At 40.3% G+C, this 26,987-nt stretch overlaps 1 protein-coding gene across 1 annotated transcript in view; it reads right to left on the reverse strand.

Annotated features, from left to right (window-relative positions):
- Nucleotides 1–26,987, reverse strand: part of nfx1 (nuclear transcription factor, X-box binding 1) — a 99,753-nt gene that overhangs the window by 60,327 nt on the left and 12,439 nt on the right. Inside the window, 5 exon segments of the mRNA XM_078538731.1 lie at nucleotides 4,209–4,348; nucleotides 11,694–11,765; nucleotides 16,845–16,950; nucleotides 22,120–22,197; nucleotides 26,818–26,979. Of these exon segments, the coding sequence (XP_078394857.1) occupies nucleotides 4,209–4,348; nucleotides 11,694–11,765; nucleotides 16,845–16,950; nucleotides 22,120–22,197; nucleotides 26,818–26,979 (558 nt within the window).

The following is a 26,987-nucleotide window of genomic DNA, read 5'->3' on the forward strand; positions in this document are numbered from 1 at the left end:
TCAGTGTTTCCAGCCCAACGAGAAAGGAGGCACTGCCAGGCGTGGTTCTTGGGCCAAATGGATCAAGCGTCAGAAGGGGAAATGTCTTAGGGGATAGTGATTATTGTATCATAGCGTTTAGGTTGGCTATGTAAATAGGACAAAAAAATTTGAACAAAGGTGAAGCTAACCATTTCACCCTATTACTATGCAGAAGCATAGTGCTCTCCACTAACAGGCTACTGCCATCAAGCCAAAAAGATGTTCCGCCTATCACACAAATGAGTAATATGGTGTATAAATTTCAGTGCCATTGTGATGCCACGTACGTAGGCTGTATGTCCCAATGACAGGTGGATCGTATCAAACAGCACGTCCCTTCGGCTGTTCACAATAGGCAAAGTACTGACCTTACCCAAAAAGCCTGTGCTTGCAAAACTCAAAACAGAGGGTCTAACATTGGAATAAAAGGACCATGGCAACATGGATACAAAATTGGCTGAGTGACAGGAAACAGAGATTAGTGGTGAGTGGTTGTTATTTAGACTGGAAGATTTAAAGTGGGGTTTCCCAGGGGTCGGTGTTAAGATCCCTGCTCTTCCTGACATATACTACAGGCCTAGACTTTGGTATATAGAGCACAATTTCAAAATTTACAGATGGCACAAAACTTGGAAGTATCAGAACTGTGAGGATAGTGTTAAACTTCTAAAGGGCACAGACAGGATGGTGAAATGGACAGACAAGTGGCAGATGAAACTTAATGCAAAGAAGCATGAAGTGATTCATTTTGGTAGGGAGAATGGGAGGAGGCAATATAAAATAAAGGGTACAATTCTAAAGAGAGTGCAGGAGCAGAGGGACTTGGATGTGTATGTGCACAAATCATTGAATTTGTCGGGGCAGGTTGAGAGAGCAGTTTAAAAAAATACAATATCCTGGGCTTTAGAAATTGGGCATTGTGTACAAAAGGAGGGAATTCATGAAGAACATGTATAAAATGCTGGTTTGGCCTCAACTGGAATGTGACGTCCTGTTCTGGGTGCCACAGAAAAGATCCATAGCATTAGAGAGGGTGCAGAAAAGATTCATGAGAGTGAAGTTCCTCATCCTTGAAATCAGTTACGTTAATAAATTTGAGAAGCTGAGGATGTTTTCCATGGAGAAGGTTGAGAGGAGATTTGACAGAGAGGTATTCAAAACGATGAGGGATCTGGACAGAGTAGATAGCGAGAAACTGTTTCCATTGATGGAATTTCCACATCCCACATCCCATGAACGAATAGCAAAAAAAAGGGTCGAGAACAAGAGGGTATAGATTTAAGCTAATTGGCAAAAGAAGCAAAGGCGACATGTAGAAAACTTTTTTTTTTAATGCAGTGAGTGGTTAGGATCTCTCCCTGACAATGGCGCAGGTGGATTCAATTGCGGCTTTCAAAGGAGAATTGGATCATATCTCAAGAGGAAAAATTTGCAGGGCCACGGGGAAAAGGCAGGGGATTGGCACAAGGTGAACTGCTCTGGCAGAGAGCTGGCACTGACAAAAGTTCAAATGGCCTCCTTATATGCTGTGATCATTCCATGTGGTTGGTTCAGTATTATCTTCCCTGCTGATTATTTTGGTTTTGGCTTCGAGTTGTTATCCTATTACATCTTTGAGCAAAAATGTCATTATCTTGCATATCACTGACATTAAACTAACTGGTCTATGGTTCCCTAGACTACTTCTATCTCCCTTTTTAATATTAATTCACAGGATGTGGGCTTTGCTGGCTAGGCCAGCATCTATTGCCCATCCCTAATTGCCCTTGAGGTGGTGAGCTGCCTTCATGAACTGCTGCAGTCCATGTGGTGTAGGTACGCCCAGTGATGTTAGGGGGAGTGTTGTAGGATTTTGATCCAGTGACAGTGAAAGAATGGTGATAATATTTCCAAGTCAGGATGGCGAGTGGTTTGGAGGGGAACTTCCAGGTGGTGGTGTTCCAAGTGTCTGCTGCCCTTGTCCTTCAAGATGGTAGTGGTTGTGGGTTTGGAATGTACTGTCTGAGGAGCCTTGGTGAGTTCCTGCAGTGCATCTTGTAGATGGTACATACTGCTGTCAAGGTGCATTGGTGGTGGACGGAGTGAATGTTTGTGAATGTGGTGCCAATCAAGCGGGCTGCTTTGTCCTGGACGGTGTTAGGTTTCGAGTGTTGCTGGAGTTGCACTCATCCAGGCAAGTGGAGAGTTTCCACCATATTCCTGACGTGTGCCCTGCAGTTAGTGGACATGCTTTGGGGAGTCAGGAGGTGAGTTACTTGCTGCAGTATTCCTAGCCTCTGACCTACCTGCAGCCACAGTATTTATATGGCTAGCCCAGTTCAGTTTCTGGTCAATGGTAACCTCCAGGATGTTAATGGCGGGGGATTCAGCGATGACAATGTCATTAAATGTCAAGGGGCGATGGTTAGATTCTCCCGCTGGAGACGGTCATTGCCTGGCACTTGCATGGCGCGAATGTTACTTGCCACTTGTCGGCCCAAGCCTGGATGTTGTCCAGGTCTTGCTGCATTTGGGTATGGACTGCTTCAGTATCTGAGCAGTCACGAATGGTGAATATTGTGCAATCATCAGCGAACGTCCCCACTCCTGACCTTATGATGGAAGGAAGGTCATTGGTGAAGCAGCTGAAGATGGTTGGGCCAAGGACAGTACCCTGAGGAACATCTGCAATGATGTTCTGGAGCCGAGATAATTGAACTCCAACAACCACAACCATCTTCCTTTGTGCTAGGTATGACTCCAACCAGCGGAGAGCTCCCCCCACCGATTCCCACTGACTCCAGTTTTGCTAGGGCTCCTTGATTCCACATTCGTTCAAATGTTGCCCTGATGTCAAGACCAGTCACTCTCAGCTCTCTTGCCCATTTTTAGGCCAAGGCTGTAATGAGGTCAGGAGCCGAGTGGCCCTGATGGAGCCCAAACTGAGCATTAGTGAGCAGGTTATTGCTGAGTAAGTGCTGCTTGATAGTACTGCCGATGACTCCTTCCGTCATTTTATGATGATGGAGAGTAGGCTGATGAGGTGGTAATTGGGCGGGTTGGATCTGTCCTGCTTTTTGTGCACAGGACACACCCGGGCAGTTGCCGGATAGATGCCAGTGTTGCAAGCTGTACTGGAACAGCTTGGCTATAGGCGCAGTTTGTTCTGGAGCCCAAAACTTCAGCACTATTGCCAGAATGTTGTCAGGGCCCAAAGCCTTTGCAGTATCCAGTGCTTGCAGCTATTTCATGATATCATGTGGAGCAAATTAAATTAGCTGAAGACTGGCACCTGTGATGCTGGGACCTCTGGAAGCAGCAGAGGTGGATTATCCACTCTGCACTTCTGGCTGAAGATTGTTGCAAATGATTCAGCTTATCTTTTGACTTGATTTGCTGGGTTCTGCCATCGTTGAGGATGGGAATATTTGTGGAGCCTCCTCCTCCAGTGAGTTGTTTAATTTTTAAACAGTATAGTTCTCTGGCATTATTTCTTTATATAACGTCTCTGCTAATAAAAGCTCATGGCTTCTCTGCCACACAAATGGCAAATAAAAGTCCACCTCCACAGCCAGTGTTAAAAGGGGTATGTTGTGGAAATCTTGCAAAAAGATATTATAATTATACAAAAATTTGAATTATTGAAATTGGTTTGGAAATCTATCACATCGGTAATGTATAAAATGTATTTGCATTGAGCAATTTTAATAAGCATACTGCATATTGAGTATTTTGTGCAAATGTGAACTTCTCATCATATTATCTTTTTGAATCAAGTTTTTAAACTAATCCAGTGCCTATGACCGATTAATAATTGTACTGAAATCTATAATCTTAGACATCAAAACAAAGTTTACAGACAGAATTGTGAATATAACTATTAAAGTCTAGCTTCTCGATCAAAAGATCCAAGACTCGAATATAAGTTACTCATCAACCTATTTAAGGTCTGTGATTAAATTAAAATGCCAAATCACCTCCTTAAATGTCCACAAAAAATTATTTTCCAATTAGTGACATTCCATTTACTCTATGCATCCTGACGCAATCTTTTACGATTTCTATAGCTGTAGTAGCAAACTTAACTTCAACCTAATTCTCCACTACAATAAATGACTGTTATTTGAGGGGATAAAAAATTAGCTCATGAAAATCTACTAGCTAACTATCAGAATATTGTATCAGGAATAAAGACTCTGGCTACTTACCTTGCTCAACTGTAAGAGGACATGGCTGGCACTTCCCTGCATGGCATACCTGGGCACATGTATGCTTTCCACAATTTAGGAGATTATCACACACGTTACTGCAGTGAATGGTTCCAGGTTGACCACAACGAACTGACTGGCTGTGGAGAGGGGGAAAAATTAAACTCCTCTGAAAGGATTTAGAAGTGTATGATACAGAAAATAAACAAAATACCACTGAAGTGCCAGATTAGTTACGAAATATCTTTTAAAAATCTGGCACATCTAAATATTGTCTCATTTTTGTTCTTGTTCATGAAAGTCAACAATCACTAGTGCAAAATCTAAGTTAGATGCTGTAACAAGGAAATAGCTGGAGGTTTGACCAGTCTTTAAATGGGTATCCATCACATTTCTATACTGATTAAGGAAAGAGCTATGAAGATAAATAAAACATTTAACTTCTTTAAACAAAGCTTTGTTCATAAGCCAGATTTTTTTTTCTGATCACCAACCCGGAGTATTGTTTTCTCAGATACTCCTCCTCCAATGTATGCTTCCAAATGCAAGGTTCCTAAAATTCTACACATTTTCCAAGTATGGCTTTATCAATGAGTTACAAATTTGTTTTGACTCAAACACCCACAAGGTGCATCCAATACTTAATATCTAGAGACTTTTTTTCCCCTTTTAGCAGTGTAGTAAATACAGGAATAAACAGCGTTGAATGAAGGGACGTTTAGAATTGGCTGTAATGCTTCACATGGTTAAAAGCTTAAAGAATGATTGCTTGGGAAAGGTATCAAAGGGCTGCTAATATCCAGACATCACTTTCAGGTTAGGGCTGAGTGTTTGAAAGGGAGAAATGCAGAACAGGCAAGCCTCTAGATTTAGGCAAGGCTGATTTCAATGTGAGGAAACAGAGACCGTCCACAGTAAACTAGGCAAGCCTGTTAATGAATAAAATGACAGAAGGGAGATGTTCCAAAATAAACAGCGATCTGGCAGAACTTGTTTATGCTCCTGACGGACAAGAGCATTTGTTACCAAAAAAAAAATGCAACATGGATGATGAGGTTAGGAAACAACATAAAACTAAAAGAAAAAACAAAAATGCAAAAAAAAACGAACCTGGCAAATGGGAAAGGACAGCAAAGGATAACAAAATAAATAATGAAGAGCTACAAAGGAAATATGAAAATAAACTTGCAAAGGATATCAAAATCAAAAGAAAAATTACAATTAGGAAAGAGGGTCATCAAGAATGTGGGCCACCTGACAACTGTTAACAGTGATATTATCAATGAAAATAAGGACATGACAGACATGTTGAATAATTACTTTGTATCAGTCTTTCCAGTCGAGGAAGAGGTCAGCATGCCAGAAATTCGATAGAATGCAAGCAAAGAGGCGGACAAGGTGGAAGAAGGGCAGGAGGGACGGAGGTGGGCAAGAGGGGAAAAAGGGCAGGAGGGAGGTGGGAAAGGGGTAGAAGAGTGGTTGGGAGGGAGGTGATCGAAGGGGAAGAAGGGCGGTTGGGAGACAGGAGGGAGGTGGGTGAGGGAAAGAAGGGCGGGAGGGAGGCAATCAGGCAGGCGAGCGGGAGGGTCGGGGTGGGGTGTCTGTGTTGAGCCTTCATCCATTCACTGTGTTTATTAGTGACTTAGATGACAACTAAATAAGTCCACTGGCACGGTGTGGGAATGTCACTCCTTCTAAGTGCACAAGAACTGGGGGCAGCAGATGAGGCAGAAGATCCTAACAAGTTAGTAAGACAACAGCTCAGAAGCTGGCCAGTCACCTTACACAGTATAAGTACCATAGTTAGTCATGGAACATCGGAGCATGACACACCCTGACAGCAGATCTCTTGGTAATAGCTACGTGCAGGACAGGAGGAGGAGATGAAGGGATAGAAAACCACATATCCAAATTTGCAAATGACACAAAGATAGGCAGCATTATAAGCAGTGTAGGTGGAAACATCATCTATCCATATCTCTTTGCAATTTTACATGAATGGGCAAAGCCGTGGAAAATGGATTTCAATTTAGACAAATGTGAAGTCTTCCACTTTGGACCTAAAAAGGATAGAAATATCCTTTTGAAATAGCGAAAAACTTGAACCAGTGGAGGTGCAAAGAGGCTTAAGGGTCCAGGTAGATAGATTAAAAATGTTATGAACAGGTACAAAAAAACAATTTTTAAATTCAACAAGGCTGGCTTTCCGACCTACAGCACTAAAATTCAAGGGGGCACAAGTCATTCTTCAGCTATACAAAACACTGGTAAAATAGCTGGAGTACGGTGAGGAGATCTGGGCACTACAACTTGGATGTACTGGCCTTGGAGGGAGTGCAGTGTAGGCTTCACAGTATGATATCTGGACTCCAAGGGTTTTATTGAAGGAGAGATTATACAACTAGAATTATATTCCCCAGAATTCATAAGGTTAAGGGGTGATTTGATCAAAGTTTTCTAGACGTTTTCAGGAACAGGTCATGTAGAGACATGAAACAATTCCCATAGGTTGTGGTGTCTATGGTTTGGAGGTAGAGTCTAAAATTGGAGCCATCCCTTTCAAGAATGAAGTTAAAAAACATTTATTCAAAAAGAGTAGTATAAGTTTGAAAATCTGTCCTGCAAAAAGCAGTTGATGCTAGATCAATTGTAAATTTTAATTTGAGATTGATAATATCTTTGTGTAACAAAAATCTGTCACATGGGCCAAAGGTGTTAGGTATTAAGGTGTTAGGTCGTTCAGCTACGATGTCATTGATGGTGGAACAGGCTCAAACTGCTAAATGGCCTATGCCTGTTCCTAAGAATGGAGGGCAAAGAGGCATTGTTTACAAACTTATTTCCCTTTAGATCTTGCTTACTGTTACCATTCTGCTGTCTGCACTCGACTAGCATCATTATAGCATTCACAATTTAAACTAGACTCTTGCATGACTTTTTGATAAATTGAGCAGTAAGGAGACAAAATATCAAATGCGCTTAGAAAAAGTCTCCATAAGCCAATAGAAGGCATTTTAAATAGACCCTTCACTGCTAAGACTTTATCAGAAAAGTTGAGAATTTCATAATTCCTTTAAACCCCGGGTTTAACAACTTGAAAGTTCAGAAAAGATGAGGCCAGAAGTTTGGTTGAAAACAAGTGCAGGGTATTGTTGGCTGGTTTCACTTTATTGGTTCTTATTTTTCAGAAGTGGAGGTAACATTGATGGAGTTATTTCCATATCAAAATGTTTTACATTTTCCTCTTCAAATTAAAGAAAGGTTCTGAGAAATTGCAAAGCTATCAACAATATGAAGAACAATACTGATATCCTTTCTAAACACTTTTCAATGAAATGGAGAGTCCACGAAAATCTAACATCTTTCATGGAACATTAAATTGTGTGTTGACAATCTATTTTTTTCCAAAACATCTGCCAAGTTCTGATGAAGCAGTTTATAAAATTTAGCAAAGATCATTTTAAACACAAATGAAGCATAATTTCAAATGCTCTGAAATAATCCACAACCTTTCTTGGGTCTCTAGTGTTGAAAACTGCTGCAGTAATGATGAGAAAAAAGCTTATTTGAAAACTCATGTCAATAAGTGGATGGCCAATCAGCTGGTAGGAAAAGGCTGGCAGTGGAACGCAGAATGTGGCATTCACCAAGAGGCTTGCAGTATCAAATCCCAGAGAGGGTAATGGCACCCTGACAGAGTGCACTACACGGTAGTGCAAAAGACTATACAGGACAGGTTGGAGGGTGTGTGCGGCGGGTAGTGGTGGTGTGTTGGTGCTGAAACAGCAAAGTATAAGAGTGCAGTGGTTATTGTGGATTCAACAGTTAGGGAAATAGAGGTGTTTGACAATCAATGATGTGTCTCTCACATGGTGTTGCCTCCCTGGTGACAGGGAACAGAGCATGGTCTATGCAGGAAGCAATTATGTAGGAAGGAAAGGGGGTTAAGGTACTATAATCAGCATTTTAGGAGCTACAGAGGAAGTTAAAAGGCAGTATATTAAAGATAGTAAATTTCTGGATTACTCCCAGCACCATGCGCTAGTGAGTATAGGAATTGTACGATAAGAAAGGCTAACACAGCTGGAGAAATAGTGTAAGATGGAAAGTTTCAGATTTTCAGGGCACTGGGATCAGTGCTGGAGCAGGTCAAGATGGATAGGTTGCAACTCAACAGAGATGTGGGAAGGTTAACCAGGGCTGTAGGGGAGGACATTGTGCTGAAACATCAGAAACATCAAGAAGATTGAGAGAGACCGATTGAGAGAGCAAAAGATTGGGAGAGACAAATAACACAGGAGTAAAGAGTAGATCAGAAATAGGGGAGACCAGACAGAGCAAATCTGAGGCAGCCTAAAATGTGCTTGAAGGGCATGTTCATAAATGCACATAGCAGGGAATTAAGATTAGTGAGTGAGTTGCATGAACATAACATGGTAATTAAGATTGGTGAGTTGCAAGCACAAGTCAACACATGGGGCTATGATATTTCAGCAATAACAGAGGCATAGCTCGAAGGGGAAGGTCTAAAGATATAGAGATTAACATAAAACAGCAAAAGAGGCTTATGGCAAATGTAAGGTTCATAATACAGAAGTGAGCCCGAGATCTAAAAAAGGGAATGAGGGCCAAAGAGAGTATGAGAATAGATTAGCAGCAAACATAAAAGGGAACTACAGGCTATTTTATAAATATTAATAGTGAAAGGGTAGTCAAAGATAGGGTGGGGGCAATTGGGATCAAAAAACAAGTCTTTTTTTGGAAGCCGAAGGTATGGCTTAGGTACTAAATAAGCACTTTACATCTGTTTTCACTAAAGAAAAGGATGCTTCCAAAGTATCAATAAAGAAGGAAGTAGTGGTGATATTGATTTGATAATAATAGGTAAAAAGTACTTTAAAGGTTGGAAGTTGTCAAAGTGGAAAATTCACCTGGGCCGGATGGGACTGATCCTTGGGTACTGAGGGAAGTAAGGATGAAAATTTTGGAGACTCTAGCCACATTCTTCCAATCCTCCTTAGATACGAGGGTACTATCAGAGGAATAAAGGATATACGCCTATTCAAAAAGTGGGGAAAGGAAAAAGCTGGCAATTACTGGCCAGGGAGCCCGATGTTGCTGGTGGGAAACTATTAGACAATAATCCAGTACAAAATTAACGGCATTTTGAAAAGTATAGGCTAGTGAATGAATAGCACAGATTTGTTAAAGTCAAATTTGTGTGTGACTAACTTGACTTGAATTCTTTGATGAACTAACAGAGGGTTGGGTTGATAAGTGTAGTGCAGTTGAAGTTGTGTATCTTGACTTTTAGAAGGCACTTGGTAAAATGCCACATAATAAATTTGTTTGTAAAAGTGAAGCCCATAGAATTAAAGGGACAGCAGCAACACGGATACAACATTGCTTAAGGGACAGAAAGCTGCGAGTAGTGGTGAACTGTTGTTATTCAGACTGGAAGAAAGAGTTGTTGTCCAGAGATTTTATTTATTCTTTCATGGCATGTGGCGTCACTGGCAAAGCCAGCATTTATTGCCCATTCCTACCTGCCCTTGAGAATGTGGTGGTGAGCTAACTTCTTGAACTGCTGCAGTCCATGTGGTGTTGGTTCACCCACAACGCTATTAGGGAGGGAGTTCCAGGATTTTGACCCAGTGACAGTGAAGGAATGGCAATGTATTTCAAAGTCAGGATGGTGAGTGACTTGGAGGGGAAGTGGCAGGTGGTAGTGTTCCAATGCATCTGCTGCTCTTGTCCTTCTAGGTGGTAGAGGTCGTGGATTTGACTCTTAAATGCCCTCTGAACAAGGGCAATTAGGGATGGCCATTAAGTGCTGGCCTAGCCAGTGTCACCCACATCCCATGAGTGAATAAAATAAATTTGGAAGGTGCTGTTGAAGGAGCCTTGGTGAGTTGCTGCAGTGCATCTTGTAAATGGTAGACACAGCTGCCACTGTGCATTGGTGATGGGGGGAATGGATGTTGAAAGTGGTGACTGGGATGCCAATCTAATGGGCTTTGTCCTGGATGGTGTCGAGCTACTTGAGTGTTGTTGGAGCTGCAATTATCCTGGCAAGTGGGGAGTATTCCATCACATTCCTGCCTTGTCGTTGGTGGACAGACTTTGGGGAGTTAGGTGGTGAGTTAATCTCCACAGAATTCCCAGCCCCTAGCCTGTTCTTGTAGCCACATACATGGCTGGTCTAGTTCAGTTCCTGGTCAAAGTCAACAATGGGGTATTCAATGATGACAATGGCATCGAGTGTCAAGGGGATATGGTTGGATTCTCTCTTGTTGGAGATGGTCATTGTCTGGCATGAATGTTACTTGCCATTTAAGAGTCAACCACATTGCTGTAGGTCTGGAGTCATGTGCAGGCCAGGTAAGGACAGCAGATTTCCTTCCCTGATGGATGTTAGAATGGTATAAGGACTATTGCCGTCTTAAAATGCATTTATTGACCTGGGTATAATAGGGCATAATTTCAGAGTTTCCCAATTACTTGAAACTTGGAAATGTAACAAACAATGAAGAGGATAGTAATAGACTTGAGCAGATGAAATTTTATGCAGTGTTGTGATACAACACTGGTTGTGTCACAACACTGTATTTGGCATGAAGAATGGAGAGGCAATATAAACTGAACGGAAACATTTTAAAGGGGTGCAGGAATTGGGAGGTAGTGTATATACGCAAATGTTTGAAGTTGGCAGACCAAGTTGAAAAAGCTGTTAAAAATATATGGGATCTTTGGCTTTATTAATAGAGGAACAAAGTACAAAAGCAAGGGAGTCATACTGAATCTATATAAAACACTGGCTAGGCCTCAGCTGGAATATTGTGTTAAATTGTGACAACACTTTGGGAAAGATGGAAAGGCATTAGAGTGGATGCAGAGAGATTTACAAGAACGATACTGAAGATGAGAAACTTACATTGAGAGGCTAGAGAAATTGGAGTTGCTCTTCTTAAGGAGCACAGAGGGTTATGGGAAGATCTAATATGGACATGTTCAAAACCTTGAAGGATTTTGTCAGAATGACAAGAAACTGCTCACAGTGGCAGAAGGGTCAGTCACCAGAGGACACAAATTCAAGGTAACTGAACAGAGGTGGCATGAAGAAAAAACAAATTTTAACAGCGAGTTGTTGTGATCTGGTATGCAATGCTTGAAAGGGTGGTGGAAGTAGATTCAATCATAACTTTCAAAAAGCTTTGAATAAATACTTTGAAGGCACATTAAAGAAACCAAAAAAAGGTTAAGCAAAAAGCGAGTGGATTAATTGAACAACTCTACACAAGCTAAATGACCTACTTTTTGCTGCATCACTCGATAAAGTTTTGATAAAGATGAAAAAGTACAAAATTTAAGCCAACAGTTAGCCTTTATTGAGTATCTTAAAGAGGGCATTCAAAATATTCCAAAAAAATTGAAATGGACATCACAATGCTCAGAAAATGAGAGCCACCTAATTGGGTGTCTTACCTTGTTCTACCACATTCGCATGTTTTTGTCACAAATGCAGGACATGATGGGCATGGTCCAGGATGGCATAGGCTGGAAGGAAAGGTTCTGTTTCAGATAGTTTTAGTTGAAAAAAGTACAAAGCTAACTTCACCCTCCTGAAAAGTAATACTTTTGATAACTTTTGAAATAATAGAAGTTAAATGTTGCTCTATTTAGTGGGAAAATGGTTCAAATGACATTCATACTTGCAACAAATACCCTACAAAGGTTACAAACACTCTGAACATTATCTACAGATCTGATATCGTAATTTAAAATTCTGTAATATAAATTGAATTCATTCTCACTTATCAAGTTCTTTCTGACTTGATATAAATTAATCAGATTGACTTGATCACATTGTACATATCACAGAATCTCTCAGTGCAGAAGAGGCTCTTCAAGTCTGCATTGATACATACGAAACACCTGACCTACCTACCTAATCCCATTTACCAGCACTTGGCCCATAGCCTTGAATGTAATCAACTTCAACTGGTTATATGAGAACATTATTCAGAAATCTAACTCTGTAAAACGTTGCTAACTTTCAGCCTTAATATTAAACATCCAATTACTCAAAATTGTTGTTGCAGGGGTTGGGCACCAGGACAGACTTTCAACCTGAGCAGGAGTCAGTTATTTTGCTTACCCTTTGAAATGCAATAATGTGGGGTCAGTCGAGCAGAATGAGTCGAGAATATCTGTAGGAGTGAGTGATGTTACTCCCACTTTGGCATGCAACACTAACTTCCATGGCTGTCACTTTCTCCTTACTTTGGGGTCTCCACAAATGGTTGGAGAAGAGCTGACTGGATGAATGATTTGCACATTTGCTTATTATGAAGAAAAGTTAACAACCCAGAAGCATTGAATAAGCATTAGATTAAAATGTGTAAACTTCAAAAAAGCTTTGATAATCTAATATTGAAAAATATTCCACAACAATCTGGATTTTGAAAGAACAGAAACATAAGTATTTTAAAATATTGGCACCATCCACTTGGAATCAGATTCCAAGGTTAAATTAAGAGGAGAAATTGTTGTCTTGCCTGGAATTTGGAAGGTTAAGGGTGGATCAAAGTTTTCAGGATAAGGGGAATAGAAAAGGTAGAGTGTGTGAAACTATTTTGGAAACTATATGCAAAGTCTAGAACAGGGGAGCATAGACTAAAAATTAGAGCCAAACCTTCCAGTAGTGTTAGGAAACATTTCTATACACAAAAGGTGACAGGTTTGGAACTGTCTTCTGCAAACACCAATTGAGGCTTTTATTTTATTCATTCATGGGGTGGGCAGCGCTGGCTGGGTCAGCATTTATTGCCCATCCCTAGTTGTCCTTAAGAAGGTGGTGGTGAACTGCCTTCTTAAACCACTGCAGTCCATGTGGTGTTAAGTACACCCACAGTCCTGTTAGGAAGAGAGTTCCAGAATATTGACCCAGTGACAGTGAAGGAACAGCGATATATTTGCAGGTCAGGATGGCGAGTGACTTGGAGGGGAACTTCCAGGTGGTGGTGTTCCCATCTATCAGCTGCTCTCGTCCTTCTAGGTGGTAGTGGTCGTGGGTGTGGAAGGTGCTAAGAAGCCTTGGTGAATTCCTGCAGTGCATCTTCTAGATGGTACACGCTGCTGCTACTGTGCATCGGTGATGGAGGAAGTGAATGTTTGTGGACATGGACTACTTCAGTATCTGAGCAGTTGCGAATGGTGAACATTGTGCAATCATCAGTGAACATCCCCACTTCTGACCTTATGATGGAAGGAAGGTCATTAATGAAGCAGCTGAAGATGGTTGGGCCTAGGACACTACCCTGAGGAACTCCTGAGTGATGTCCTGGAGCTGAGATGACTGATCTCAACAGCCACAACCATCTTCCTTTGTGCTAGGTATGACTCCCACCAGTGGAGAGTTCTCCCCGATTCCCATTGACTCCAGTTTTGCTAGGGTTCCTTGATGCCACACGGTCAAATGCGGCCTTGATGTCAAGGGCAGTCACACTCACCTCACCAATCAATTGCAAATTTTACAACCTGAGATTGATAGATTTTTGCTACGCAAAGGTATTAAGGGATATAGGACAAAGGCAGGTATATGGAGTTAGGCCACAGATCAGCCATGATCTCAATGAATGATGGAACAAGCTCAAGGGACTAAACAGCCTACTCCTCTTCTAAAGAATGTTTTTAATAAATCTTTTTGACATAGATTAGGTTCATTTTGAAACTCCTAAAAGTGAAATTTTGCCCAGCTGAAAGTTTCTAAACGAAACATTTCAGGAATGTGCAGAAACTCAATTTATTATAATGACACTCTTATCCTCACTAGGTTCCTTTATCTGGTCAATCATTTCTAACAAGTGCATTAGATGAACCAAATCCTTCATTAGAACCATAGAACACTACAGCACAGAAAAAAAACAGGCCATTCGGCCCTTCTAATCTGTGCCGAAATATTATTCCGCTAGTCCCATTGACCTGCACCCAGTCCATAACCCTCCAGACCTCTCCCATCCATGTGTCTATCCAACATATTCTTAAAACTTGAGTGAGCCCACATTTACCACGTCAGATGGCAGCTCGTTCCACACTCTCACCACTCTCTGAGTGAAGAAGTTCCCCCTAATGTTCTCCCTAAATCTTTACCCTTTCACCCTAAAGCCGTGTCCTCTCGTGTTTATCTCTCCTAATCTAAGTGGAAAGAGCCTACTCGCATTTACTCTGTCTATACCCCTCATAATTTTGTAAACTTCTATCAAATCTCCCCTTATTCCTTGGAGCGTAGAAGAATGAAGTCCTAACCTGTTTAATCTTTCCCTGTAACTCAACTCCTGAAGACCCGGCAACATCCTAGTAAATCTTCTCTGCACTCTTTCAATCTTACTGATATCCTTCCTGTAGTTGGGCAACCAGAACTGCACACAATACTCCAAAGTTGGCCTCACCAATGTCTTATACAACCTCACCATAACATCCCAACTCCTATACTCAATACTTTGATTTATGAAGGCCAGTATGCCAAAAGCTTTCTTTACAACCCTGTCTACCTGTGACGCCACTTTCAGGGAATTATGTATCTGAACTCCCAGATCCCTTTGTTCCTCCGCACTCCTCAGTGCCCTACCATTTACTGTGTATGTCCTACCTTGGTTTGTCCTTCCAAAATGCAACACCTCACACTTTTCTGCATTAAATTCCATCTGCCATTTTCTGGCCCATTTTTTCAGTTGGTCCAGATCTCTCTGCAAGCTTTGAAAGCCTTCCTCACTGTCCACAACGCCTCCAATCTTAGTGTCATCAGCAAACTTGCTGATCCAATTTACCACATTATCATCCAGATCATTGATACAGACAACAAACAACAATGGTCCCAGCACCGATCCCTGAGGCACACCACTAGTCACAGGACTCCAGTCTGCGAAGCAATCATCCACTACCACTCTCTGTCTTCACCCACACAGCCAATTTCGAATCCAGTTTACAACCTCTCCATGGATACCAAGTGTCTGAACCTTCTGAACTAACCTCCCATGTGGGACCTTGTCAAAGGCCTTACTACAGTCCGTGTAGACAACATCCACAGCCTCTCCTTCATCTACTTTCCTGGTAACCTCCTCGAAAAACTCTACAAGGTTCGTTAAACACAACCTACCATACACAAAGCCATGCTGACTATCCTTAATCAGCCCTTGGCTGTCCAAATAATTGTATGTCCGATCTCTCAGAGCACCTTCCAATAATTTACCTACTACTGACGTCAGGCTCACTGGCCTGTAATTACCTGGTTTACTTTTGGAGCCTTTTTTAAACAACGGAACAACATGAGCTACCCTCCAATCCTCCGGCACCTCACCCGTGGCTAAGGACATTTTAAATATTTCTGCCAGGGCCCCTGCAATTTCTACACTAGTCTCCCTCAAGGTCCAAGGGAATATCATGTCAGGCCCAGGGGATTTATCTACCTTTAATCGCTATAAGGCAGCAAGCACCTCCTCCTCTTTAATCTCTATATGTTCCATGACACAACTGCTTGTTTCCCTTCCTTCCTTATACACTATGCCAGTTTCTTGAGTAAATACTGATGCAAAAAAACTGTTTAAGATCTCCCCCATCTCGTGTGGCTCCACACAGACAACCACTATGATTTTCAAGGGGACCAATTGTGTCCCTTACTATCCTTTTACTCTTAATATACTTGTAGAAACCCTTCGGGTTTACCTTCACATTATCTGCCAAAGCAACCTCATGTCTTCTTTTTGCCTTCCTGATTTCCTTCTTTAGTATTTTCTTACATTTTCTATACTCTACAAGTACCTCATTTGCTCCTTGTTGCCTATACCTGCTATACACCTCTTTCTTCTTCTTAACCAGATCGCCAATATCCCTTGAAAACCAAGGTTCCCTATGCCTGTTAACTTTGCCTTTAATCCTGACAGGAACATGCAAACTCTGCACTCTCAAAATTTCACCTTTGAATGCCTTCCACTTACTGAACACATCCTTGCCAGAAAACAACTTATCCCAATCCACTCTTCCTAGATCCTTTCTCATTTCCACAAAATTGGCCTTTCTCCAATTTAGAATCTCAACTCGAGGACCAGACCTATCCTTATCCATAATTAACTTACAACTAATGACATTGTGGTCACTGGACCCAAAATGTTCACCTACACATACTTCTACACATTAGTCAAGATAAAATTATTTTAAGAGCATTTATGTGCTGTTCAAAAAAGCTTCCAGTGCACTTTATCTTAGCGGGACTCTCAAGTATCTTCCAAAGTCTATTTTACAATCGGGGCAGTGAGCCATTCACATTAGTAGATAATTGAAGTTCCACTGTGTTAAAGTCACCATAGCAAATACAGTATTGGCCCAAATTCATTTGTTCAAGTCTAAAAGAGGTGGTACCAATGAAAGTCGGAACCGAAAATTAGTAGCATGCAAAAACTGATTTCTATTAGAAGAATGGGACGTAACTATATTTGGTGGTAATGCGCTCTTATGGAAAGCTCAAAGAAAGCTTGCCCAGGGTACCCATGTTGCAAAGCCATTGAAATGAATTACCAAATGTAAACTAGTAACAAGGTAGGGAGATGAAAACATTCTTTTATGTTTTTTTGTGCTTACATGTTACACGAGTGAGGACAGTCATTGCCAGATCGTTTCTTTCCACAAAGTTCTCCGCAGCTGTGAGGTATTTCATTCCTGTTCCACTCTGGATTGTTAACCTTACCTTACAAGTACATAAAATAAAACATTACCAGAAGCATCAACTTCATTTGCATTCATGATCTTCTGACTCTTAAAAACAACAAAACAATTACAATTGGAGGGCACCTCAACAGTATACCTCAAGAAAGTGCAAATTCATAGCTAAGGGCTGCAATCCATCATTATTAATAATCTCAGCAAAATAAATTATCAGAAAATAGCTTCACTGAATCTAAAAAAGGGAAAATGCTGCTCAATAAATCTCAACAGCTGTGAAGAAATTACAAATAAAATAGACAGAAAAGCTCCAATGATATTGTTTAATTAGGCTTCTGCAAAGTTGATGACAAGGACCCAGATAAAAAAAACTCTGCCTCAACCATAGGATGTGTTTTGTGTAAACAAGTGTGACAAAAAGCTAAAACAGTAAACTTGGAACAAACGAAATAATGTTTAGAATCGGTAATGTTCATATAGTGCAGCATAGATCCTGAGACAGAATAATAAGTTGGGTTATGAATAGAAGAAATAGGGTACTTTTGAGAGAGGTGCAGTGTCAGACTAGGGAAATTCAGATTAATTATGCAGTTAAATCAAGTTTTTGGTTTTACTTTTCTATTTTGAAGCTCATTCCACATGTTGACCACTCATTGTGCAAAGAAAAATTTCTGATAGTGGTTGTAAAGTTACCTTTTACTAGTTTGAATTCTTGCAATTTAACTTAAAATAATAGTCCTGGTTTACCTTTTCCACACTTCTGTATGATTACCTTTAAGACACCCTCTTACCAAGCTGGAACGCCTGAAGTCCTCTGGTCTTTACTTATAAATCAGGCCTTTTATTCTAGAAGCCTCTTGACTTCACTGCCTCCAATGCCCAAACATTTCTCTTTCATCTGATTGGCTAGAACTGGGCACAGTACTCAAGATACAGAGCACTGTACTATTACAGGCACAACCTCCTCCGACTTATACTCTGTTTTGTAATGGAATTCACTATAGGATCAGGAGTAGGCCATTTAGCCCCACAAGCCTGTTCTGCCATTCAGTTAGACCTTGGACAATCTATCTCAATTCCATTGATCCACCTTTGGTCCATACCCATTGCCAAATAAAAAGCAGTCACTCAGTCTCAAAAATTTCAAATAACCTAGCATCCATAGCTGTTTGAGGAAGAATTCCAGATTTTCACCCCCCCCGGCCGACTAAAGGAAATAGCTTCCCTGTATCCATCTTGGTGCATTCTTTTATCATTTTAACATCTCAATTAGATCAAACCTTAAGGGAATACAAGCCAAGTTTGACAAACCAGCTTCATAATTTAACCATTTAAGCCCTGCTATCATTCTGGTGAATCTGCTCTGTATCTTCGTCAAGGCCAATTGATCTTCTGGAGGCCCAAAACTGACTATAGTACTTCAGATGGGGTACGATCAAGATTCTATGCAATTCAAGTATAATTTGTACCACATTGAGATAACAGCCACATTTCATTAGCCTAATTATTTTTTATAATGGCACTGTAGTTTTTGGTAAAATGTGCACATGGACACACAAAACCCTTTGCTCTTCCACAGTTGCCAGTCTCTCTGGCATAACAAAAAATATTCCCGGTTCATATTTTCTGGGTGCAAAGATGATTACCTCACAATTTCCCACATTGAACCTCTCCTTTCACAGTACCCACTCACTTAATCCCTTTGTAATTCCATGCTATAATCTACATAATTTGAGGTGATGATCGTGTGGAACATTAACACGAATCAAAATCTGTTAGATTGAATGGCCAGTTGTGCTGTCATTCTATCCAATTTACTATGGCTCCTAACTTGGTGTCATCAGGAACTTGCATAAACAGCTCTATTAATTCATTCATACATGGATATATTATATGTGCTCTACTGGAGCTGAGGCCCCAGTACAGATACCAAAAGAACACCACTTGTCACATCTCACCAATCAGAGTACATTCCCTTTATCTTTACTTGTGGTCTCCCATCTCCTCACCCATTATCTAACCGTCTTTCAAATATCTCCATTTTTATTTTTGTCAATAATCTTGTGTGGAACTTTAAATGAGTTCAGGGAGTCTTTTTGACAACATCTACTGTCAATCCCGTTAATGACTAACTCAAACAATTTAACTGGATTAGTCAGACATGACTTGCCCTTTGCAAATACATACTGATAATCTTTGATCAGCCCATACTTATCCAAATGCTCAGTCACTCTTGCCTTGATGAGACATTCAATCTAACAAGTCTATAATTTCCTGGTTTCTTCTTGGTTAAATAACGGAGTGATATGTACAATTTTCCAAACCAAAAGGCACAAATTCCGATACAAGTATGGAAAGTTATGACTAACCCAACTGTAATTTCCCCCACCTTTCCCTTCTTGCCTAGGGTGGAAGCCATCAAGTTCTGGAGATTTGTCCATCTCAAATTCTATTACTTTCTACATAACCTTTTTTTTAAAAACAGGATTGGGAGCAGATTAGAATTCAGCAAATGAAGACCATGAGATTGATCAAGAGGGGAAAAGTAGAGTGAGAGTGTAAACTTGCAAGGAACGGTTAAAAGCTTCTATAAATATTTTAAAAGAAAAAGATTATGAAGACAAATGTAGGTCCCTTAAAGTCTGAAATGGGAGAATTTATAATAAAGAACAAGGAAATGGCAGAGCAATTAAACAACTACTTCAGTTCTGATTTCACAGAGGAAGACACAAATAACTTCCCAGAAATGCTAGGGAACCAAGGGTCTAGAGAGAAGGAGAAATTGAAGGAAATTAGTATTACTAAAACAATAGTGCTGGAGAAATTAATGGTACTGAAAGCCAAAAAATCCCCAGGGCCCGCTAATCTACATCCCAGGGCACTAAAGGAGGTGCCAAGGAAATAGTGGATGCGTTGGTTGTCATCTTCCAAAATTCTGTAGATTCTCGAACAGTCCCAGCAGATAGGAGGGTGACAAATGTAACTCCACTATTTAAAAAAGGAGGGAGGGAAAAAACAGACAATTACAGACCGGTTAGCTTATCAGTAGTAGGGAAAATGCTATAAAGGATTTGATAACAGGATACTTAGGAAATATCAACGAGATTAGACAAAGTCAATATGGATTCATGAAAAGGAAATCATGTTTGACAAACCTACTGGAGTTTTCTTGAGGATGCAACTAGCAGAATAGATAAGGGAGAACCAGTGGATGTGGGGTATTTGGATTTTCAGAAAGCTCTTGATAAAGTCCCACATAAAAGAGGTCAGTGTGCAAAATTAAAGCACATGGGATTGGAGGTAATATATTGGCACGGATTGAGAATTCATTAGCAGACAGGAAACAGAGTAGGGATAAGTGGGTCTTTTTCAGAGTGGCAGGCAGTGACCAGTGAGGTACCACAGGGATCAGTGCTTAGGTCCCAGCTATTCACAATATATATCAATGATTTGGACAAGGGAGCCAAATGTAATATTTCCAAGTTTGCTGATGACAGAAAACTTGGTGGGAATGCGAGTGCTGGAGGAGTATGTTAAGAGACTTCAAAGCAATTTAGGCAATTTGAATGAGTGGGCAAATGCATGGCAGACGCTGCATAATGTGGATAAGTGTGAAGTTATCCACTTCAGTAGGAAAAACAGAATGGCAGAGTATTATTTAAATGGTGATAGATTGGGAAATGTTGACGTACAAAGGGACCTGGGTGTCCTTTTACACCAATCCCTGAAAGCAAGCATGCAGGTGCAGCAAACAGTTAAGGTAAATGGTATGTTGGCCTTCCTTGTGAGAGGACTTGAGTACAGGAGCAAGGATGTCTTACTGTGGCTGTACAGGGTCTTGGTGAGACCCCACCTGGAATAGTGTGTGAAGTTTTGGTCTCCTCATCTAAAGAAGGATCTACTTGCCATAGAGGGAGTGGAGTGAAGGTTCACCAGACTGATTCGGGGTGGCAGGATTGTCGTATAAGGAATGACTGGGTTGACTAGGCTTGGATTCACTGGAGTTTAGAAGGATGAGAGGGAATCTCATTGAAACGTATGAAATTCTGACAGCGCTGGACAGACTGGGAGCAGGGATGATGTTTCCTCTGGCTAGGGGACCTAGAATAAGGGGTCACAGTCTCAGGATATGGGGTAGGCCATTTAGGACTGAGATGAGGAGAAATTTCTTCAGCCAGAGGGTGATGAACCTGTGGAATTTTCTACCACAGAAGGCTGTGGAGGCCAAGTCACTGAACATACTTAGGAAGAAAATAGATAAATTTCTAGGCCCTAATGGTGTGAAGAGGTGTGGGGAGAGAACAGGAGTATGGTGTTGAGATAGAGAATTAGCCATGATCATAATGAATGGCGGAGCAGGCTCGAAGGGCTGAATGACCTACTCCTGCTCCTATTTTCTATGTTAATCAATTTCTCCTCTTGACTTGTTTTTCTTCTCTTCTACTCTAAAAACTTTTCTTCTACCCTAAAAGTAAATTAGCAACATCAGTGGCCCCAACACTGAGTCCTAGGTTACATCACCAAGTATTACTTTTCCCCTCCCTCCACCTTGACATTACTTCTCTAAAAAGTAACAGACATGTCACTTCAAAGAAAATTAACATGTGAACCAATAGTTTTAATCATAACCACATACACACAAGTTATACAAAATAGTTCAATTATTTGCTAAATATTAAATTTAACAATGTCAATGAGCCCCAAAAGTTAAGGTGCACAGACATGAGTTACTCTGTTCACTTTTCCTAAGTCATCAAGTTCCAATGTACTTTTTTTATACCATAACTAGATTTCAGTTGAAGTGGATTAAAATTAAAAACAGGACTTTTTCTTGTAAATGTAATTTACTGCTCAGTTTCATTAGCACTAGAGTCTCCAAAGTGTGAGAGTAACTATTGTAATATCTGAGTAATCAAATATTCCAAAGCAACATCGGGCCATAAATAAACCACAGTCCTAGAGTTCACACTATTTAGAGGTATAAGTTAAAAATCAAGCCTTAAAAATTGGGCATATAATTTGCACCCCAGGTCTATCGATACATATCAGAATCATCTTCATTTAACATTAAAAGTAAACAAATTACATACGACATTTCGTATTATCTACAGATTCACAAAACACTCATTTATAGACATTTTTCAAAAACAATTTACAGTTGAATATGTTCAGTTCATAGACTTTTTCTACTTACCACAAAAACACATGTAAGAATTAGGTACTCGTACAGAAACGTTCTGGCAAGCAGGGCATCGCCAACCACCATTTCCATCTAGCAAAATAAATGCAAATATTTTGTTCAGCACAATAGTAGGAACAAACTTTATTCCCATAACCTTTCAATCCACACAGTTATTCACTGCATGAGAACATAAATTTGCTTGGAGCAAAGATGCTCCTGTGCAAGTTCCTGACCCTGACTGACTACAAACAGCTTCTGAAAGGTTTGTTATTTTTCTTTACTTTTACACAGTGATTTGGATGAATATTGAATATAAATACAACTTGTCCTTAAAACAAAGCCTACTAAAAAAAAAAATCCAGGAAAATGCATCGACCTTTATCCATGGCAGCTTATTCTAACAGATGGAATTTCAGCAGGGGATCTCCTGACCATCTTCCATAAGTTCAACAGAAACTCCAGAGATAGGTGATTATGCTGCTCTGCCAAAGTTTCAGTTGGAGCTCCCCCACAACAGTCCAGGTGACAATTTCCAAGTACACAATTGTTAAAACACTCATAATATACTGTAAGTTTAAGATTTAAACTGGGACTAAAGCATCAATTTGAATTAGCTTGTGACTATCATAGCCGTGGTTCAGTGAGGTAAAGTTTTCTGAACTTTGCATAGGTAAGGCTGTGGGTTCTTCAGCTGGAAATGGTAAATTATTTTTACCATATCAAGTCCTGCTTCTGCGTCAGTCATGGTTCAGTGGTACCACCGTAGCTACACCATAATACAGGGCAGAAATCAAGAAATAATGGCAACTTATAAGAAAGATACTACACCGATCGTGGATGATTTTAATCTTCGTAAAAATTGGACAAATCAAACTGATAAAGGAAATATGGAGTCTAAATTCAAAATGTATTCGGGACAGTTTCTTAGAACAATCCTGGAACCAATCAGGGAACAGACTATTTTAGGCATGGTAATGTGTAATGAAACTGGATGAATTAATGATCTCATAGTAAAGGATTCTCTTGGCTAGAGTGATCATAACATGATGAATTTCACATTCAGTTTGAGGATGAGAAACTTGTATCTGAAACTAATGTCTTTAATTTAAATTAAGGCAATTACAAAGATATGAACACAGAGCTGGTGACAGTGGACTGGGAAAACGGATTAACAGTTAAGTCAGCAGATAAGCAGTGGCAGACATTTAAGGAGATATTTCATTATTTTCAACAAAGATAGAATTGAACTAAAAGACTGTGGCCAACATTTTCCAGCTCCGTGAGATTCAGCGACCCAGCCAAAAGTCCACTGGTTTTCGGCAGTCTGGACAATCTCGGCAGCGGGCGGGGCTGGAAAATCCCACCCTATGAGAAGGCATCCATGGCTAACTAAGGAAGTTAAGGATGGTATCAAATTAAAAGAAAAGGTATACAATGCTGCAAAGATTAGTGGTAGGCCAGATGACTGGGAATATTTTAGAAACAAAGGATGACTAAAGAAAATAAGGAAGAAATTAGAATATGATAATAAACTAGCAAGAAATATAAAAAGACACAAACAGTTTCTACAAGTATACAAAAAGGGAGAGAATAGCTAAAGTAAATGTTGGTCCCTTAGAGAATGAGGCTGGTGAATGAATAATGGAAAACAAGTAAATGTCAGACTGAAAAGAATATTGCATTTGCCTTCACAGAAGACAACACAAAAAGCATTGCGAGAAAAGTAGAAAATCAAGGAGCAAAAGCAGGGGGAGGAACTTAAAACAATCACTACCGCTTGAGAAATAGTACGAGGAAAGCTAGTGGGATTAAAAGCTGACAAGTCGCCTGGACCTGATAGCCTGCTTCCTGGGATTGTATAAGAAGTGGTTGCAGAGACAATGGGTGCATTAGTTGCAATTTTCCAAAATTTCCTACATTCTGGAAAGGCCCCAGCGGACTGGAAAACAACATTTATTACACCTCTATTCAAGAAAGGAGGGAGGCAGAAAGCAGGAAACTATAGACCAGTTAGCCTAACATCTGTCATTGGGAAAATGCTGAAGCCCATCATTAATTAAATAGCAGGAAAATCACAATAAAAGAGTATTGACTCTTCTTGATTGTATGAAAGGGAAATCTTGTTTGACAAATTTATTAGAATTCTTTGAGGATGTGACAAGCAGGGTGGATAAAGGAGGACCAGTAGATGTAGTGTATTTGGGCTTCCAAAAGGCATTTGATAAGGTGCCGTATAAAAGGTTACTGTGCAAGAGCTCATGGTGTTGGGGTAATATATTAGCATGCATAAATGCTTGGTTAACTGACAGGAAACAGAGAACCAGCATAAATGGGTCATTTTCAGATTAGCAAACTGTATCTAGTGGAGTCCCACAGGGATCAGTACTGGTGCCTCACTATATCATTAATCTATATTAATGGGTTGGATGAAGGGACCAAGTATATTGTAGCCAAATTTACTGACAATACAAAGATAGGCAAGAAAGCAAGCTGCAAGGAGGACACAAAGGGTCTGCAAAGGGAAATAGATGGGTTAAGTGAGTGAGTAAAAATTTGGCAGATGGAATATTATGTGGTAAAATGAGAAGCTGTTCACTTTGGTGGCAAGGATGGCAAAGCAGAAATAATTTAACTGGAGGTTACAGAATGCTGTGATAGAGAGGGATCTAGGTGCCCTGTTACACGAATCACAAAAAAGTTAGCATGCAGGTTCAGCAAATAATAAAGAAGGCAAATGGAATGTCAGTCCTTATTGCAAGAGGAATGGAGTATAAATGTAGGTAAGTCTTGCTACAACTATACAGGGCATTGGTGAAGCCACACCTCGAGTACTGTGTACAGTTTTGGTCTCCTTATTTCAGGAGGCACATACTTGCATTGGAGGCAGTTCAGAGTATGTTAGCTTGGCTGATTCCTGGGTTGAAGGAATTGTCTTATGACTTGTCTTGTAGGGGAATCAAGAACCAGGGGGAACGTTTCAAAATAAGGGCTCTCCCAATTAAGATGGAAATGGGTCAATACTTGGAATTCTCAAACCCATTCTTACCGAGAGATCAACTTAAAGACAATGTGATGAAACAAGGTTCCTTGAATTCCAAAATAAAATTGGGCAGCATTCTGGAAAGGGGGTTAATTGGGCTTCTCGGGCATGACATCACTTTAGAGAAGTTAAACTCTAGTTGAGGTTGCTATGGACAATGAAAGGTTAACGGAAAAAGGGCTAATTAAAGCTAATTGGAGTCCAGCCTGTTCAAAGCAGCTGAACTCAGTTGCAGGACACAGAATTTGTGTGAGGCGAAGAAAGCAAAGCTCTCTACAAAAAGGTCAGTTTTCAGTTTGGCAGCAAGGAGAAAATTAGAATTCAAGAAGCTCTTGGGGAAACAATGTATGAGAGAGCTAAAAGTGATTGAATTCTAAAAGCAGCTTAAATAGCTCTGACATGTGAAAGAGCTAAGATCAGAGGCCCAAACTGTGAACCGGGTATCATTGGTTGGTTGGTTAAAAAGGGCTCCAGGAGAGCTATCAGGACCTGGTGTGACCTGAGTGAAGGATGGGTTGTAGACATGTGCCTTGTTGGTGTTAACTGTATCCGAGCATCTTGGATGGAAAATGGCTGCCATTGAATACGACTCGAAGGCTGAATTGATTGAGCGGGAAAGCAATTGCTAAGATCCTACATACTGGAAACTGAGTTAAAGAACTGTGGGACTGCATGTGGTGCCATGTGTGTGGGGAGTGATATCGATGTTTGTGGTTTTATAAGATGTATCTTTATTATAGTGACTATTCAGAGTGAAATTTACCTTTTTATTTGACATTTCATTTGCCTATCAATGTTTGAATTATGTTGATTTTAGTTTGATTGTTATAGTAGAAGTTTTAAAAAGTGAAATCTTGTCCATCGGTTTTCTTTCTGTTGGCCTCTTAGGGATTACTTTCTTTTAAAAAAAAGTTATCAATCTCTACGAGGATGGTAACAAGCAGTTGAGATGGCATTAGTTGTGATCTTAAAGCACTAAACGTGGCTGTGAGAAGGAAGACATCATCCACCTCTGGGAAACGAAAGGATCTAGTTGAATGCAAGTCTCTTAGCATTATCAGGACAGTTTTGAATTAGATAACGAACATCTATAGTGCCACCTATAGGTGCAACCTGTATTGCAGGTTTGTGTGTACACTCTTTCAATGTGTTTCACCATTGATAGAAGTGAACACCAGGGTTTCTCGTGATTCTTCTACCTACAATCACCTACAATTTGGTCTGCAAAATGGCATAACACCAACAAGGCACATGTCTACGACCCATCCCTCACTCAGGTCACACCAGGTCCTGATAGCTCTCCTGGAGCCCTTTTTAACCAACCAATCAATGATACCCGGTTCACAGTTTGGACCTCTGATCTTAGCTCTTTCACATGTCAGAGCTATTTACGCTGCTTTTAGAATTCAGTCACTTTTAGCTCTCTCATACATGCCATGACATGACATGTTTTAATCTCCTGAGAGGGGAGAATGATTATTAATTGTATACAATATATTTCATAAAATAAGCAAATCAGCAGAACTCAAACAGTACAAGCAAACTAAACAGCAACAGTAATAAAAATAGAAAATGTTGAAACACTCAGCAGGCCTAGCAACATCTATGGAATGAGAAACAGAGTTAATGTTCCAAGTCCATGATCTTTTGTCAGAAACCAACAAACTAACCTTCAGCCTGAGAAGCCGGTGATCTTGCCCATTTCTTAATACAATTCAAGTGGAACACATGATAACAGCTCTGACAACTCCAAACAGGTACCATCACACGGATCACCTCACAGCAAACCATACATTCATATTTCTCAGCTGTAAGCTGTTCAATCAGTGATCCTGACAAA

This window comes from Cetorhinus maximus, chromosome 3 (assembly GCF_964194155.1).
Source record: "Cetorhinus maximus chromosome 3, sCetMax3.hap1.1, whole genome shotgun sequence".
Taxonomy (NCBI): Eukaryota; Metazoa; Chordata; class Chondrichthyes; order Lamniformes; family Cetorhinidae; genus Cetorhinus; species Cetorhinus maximus.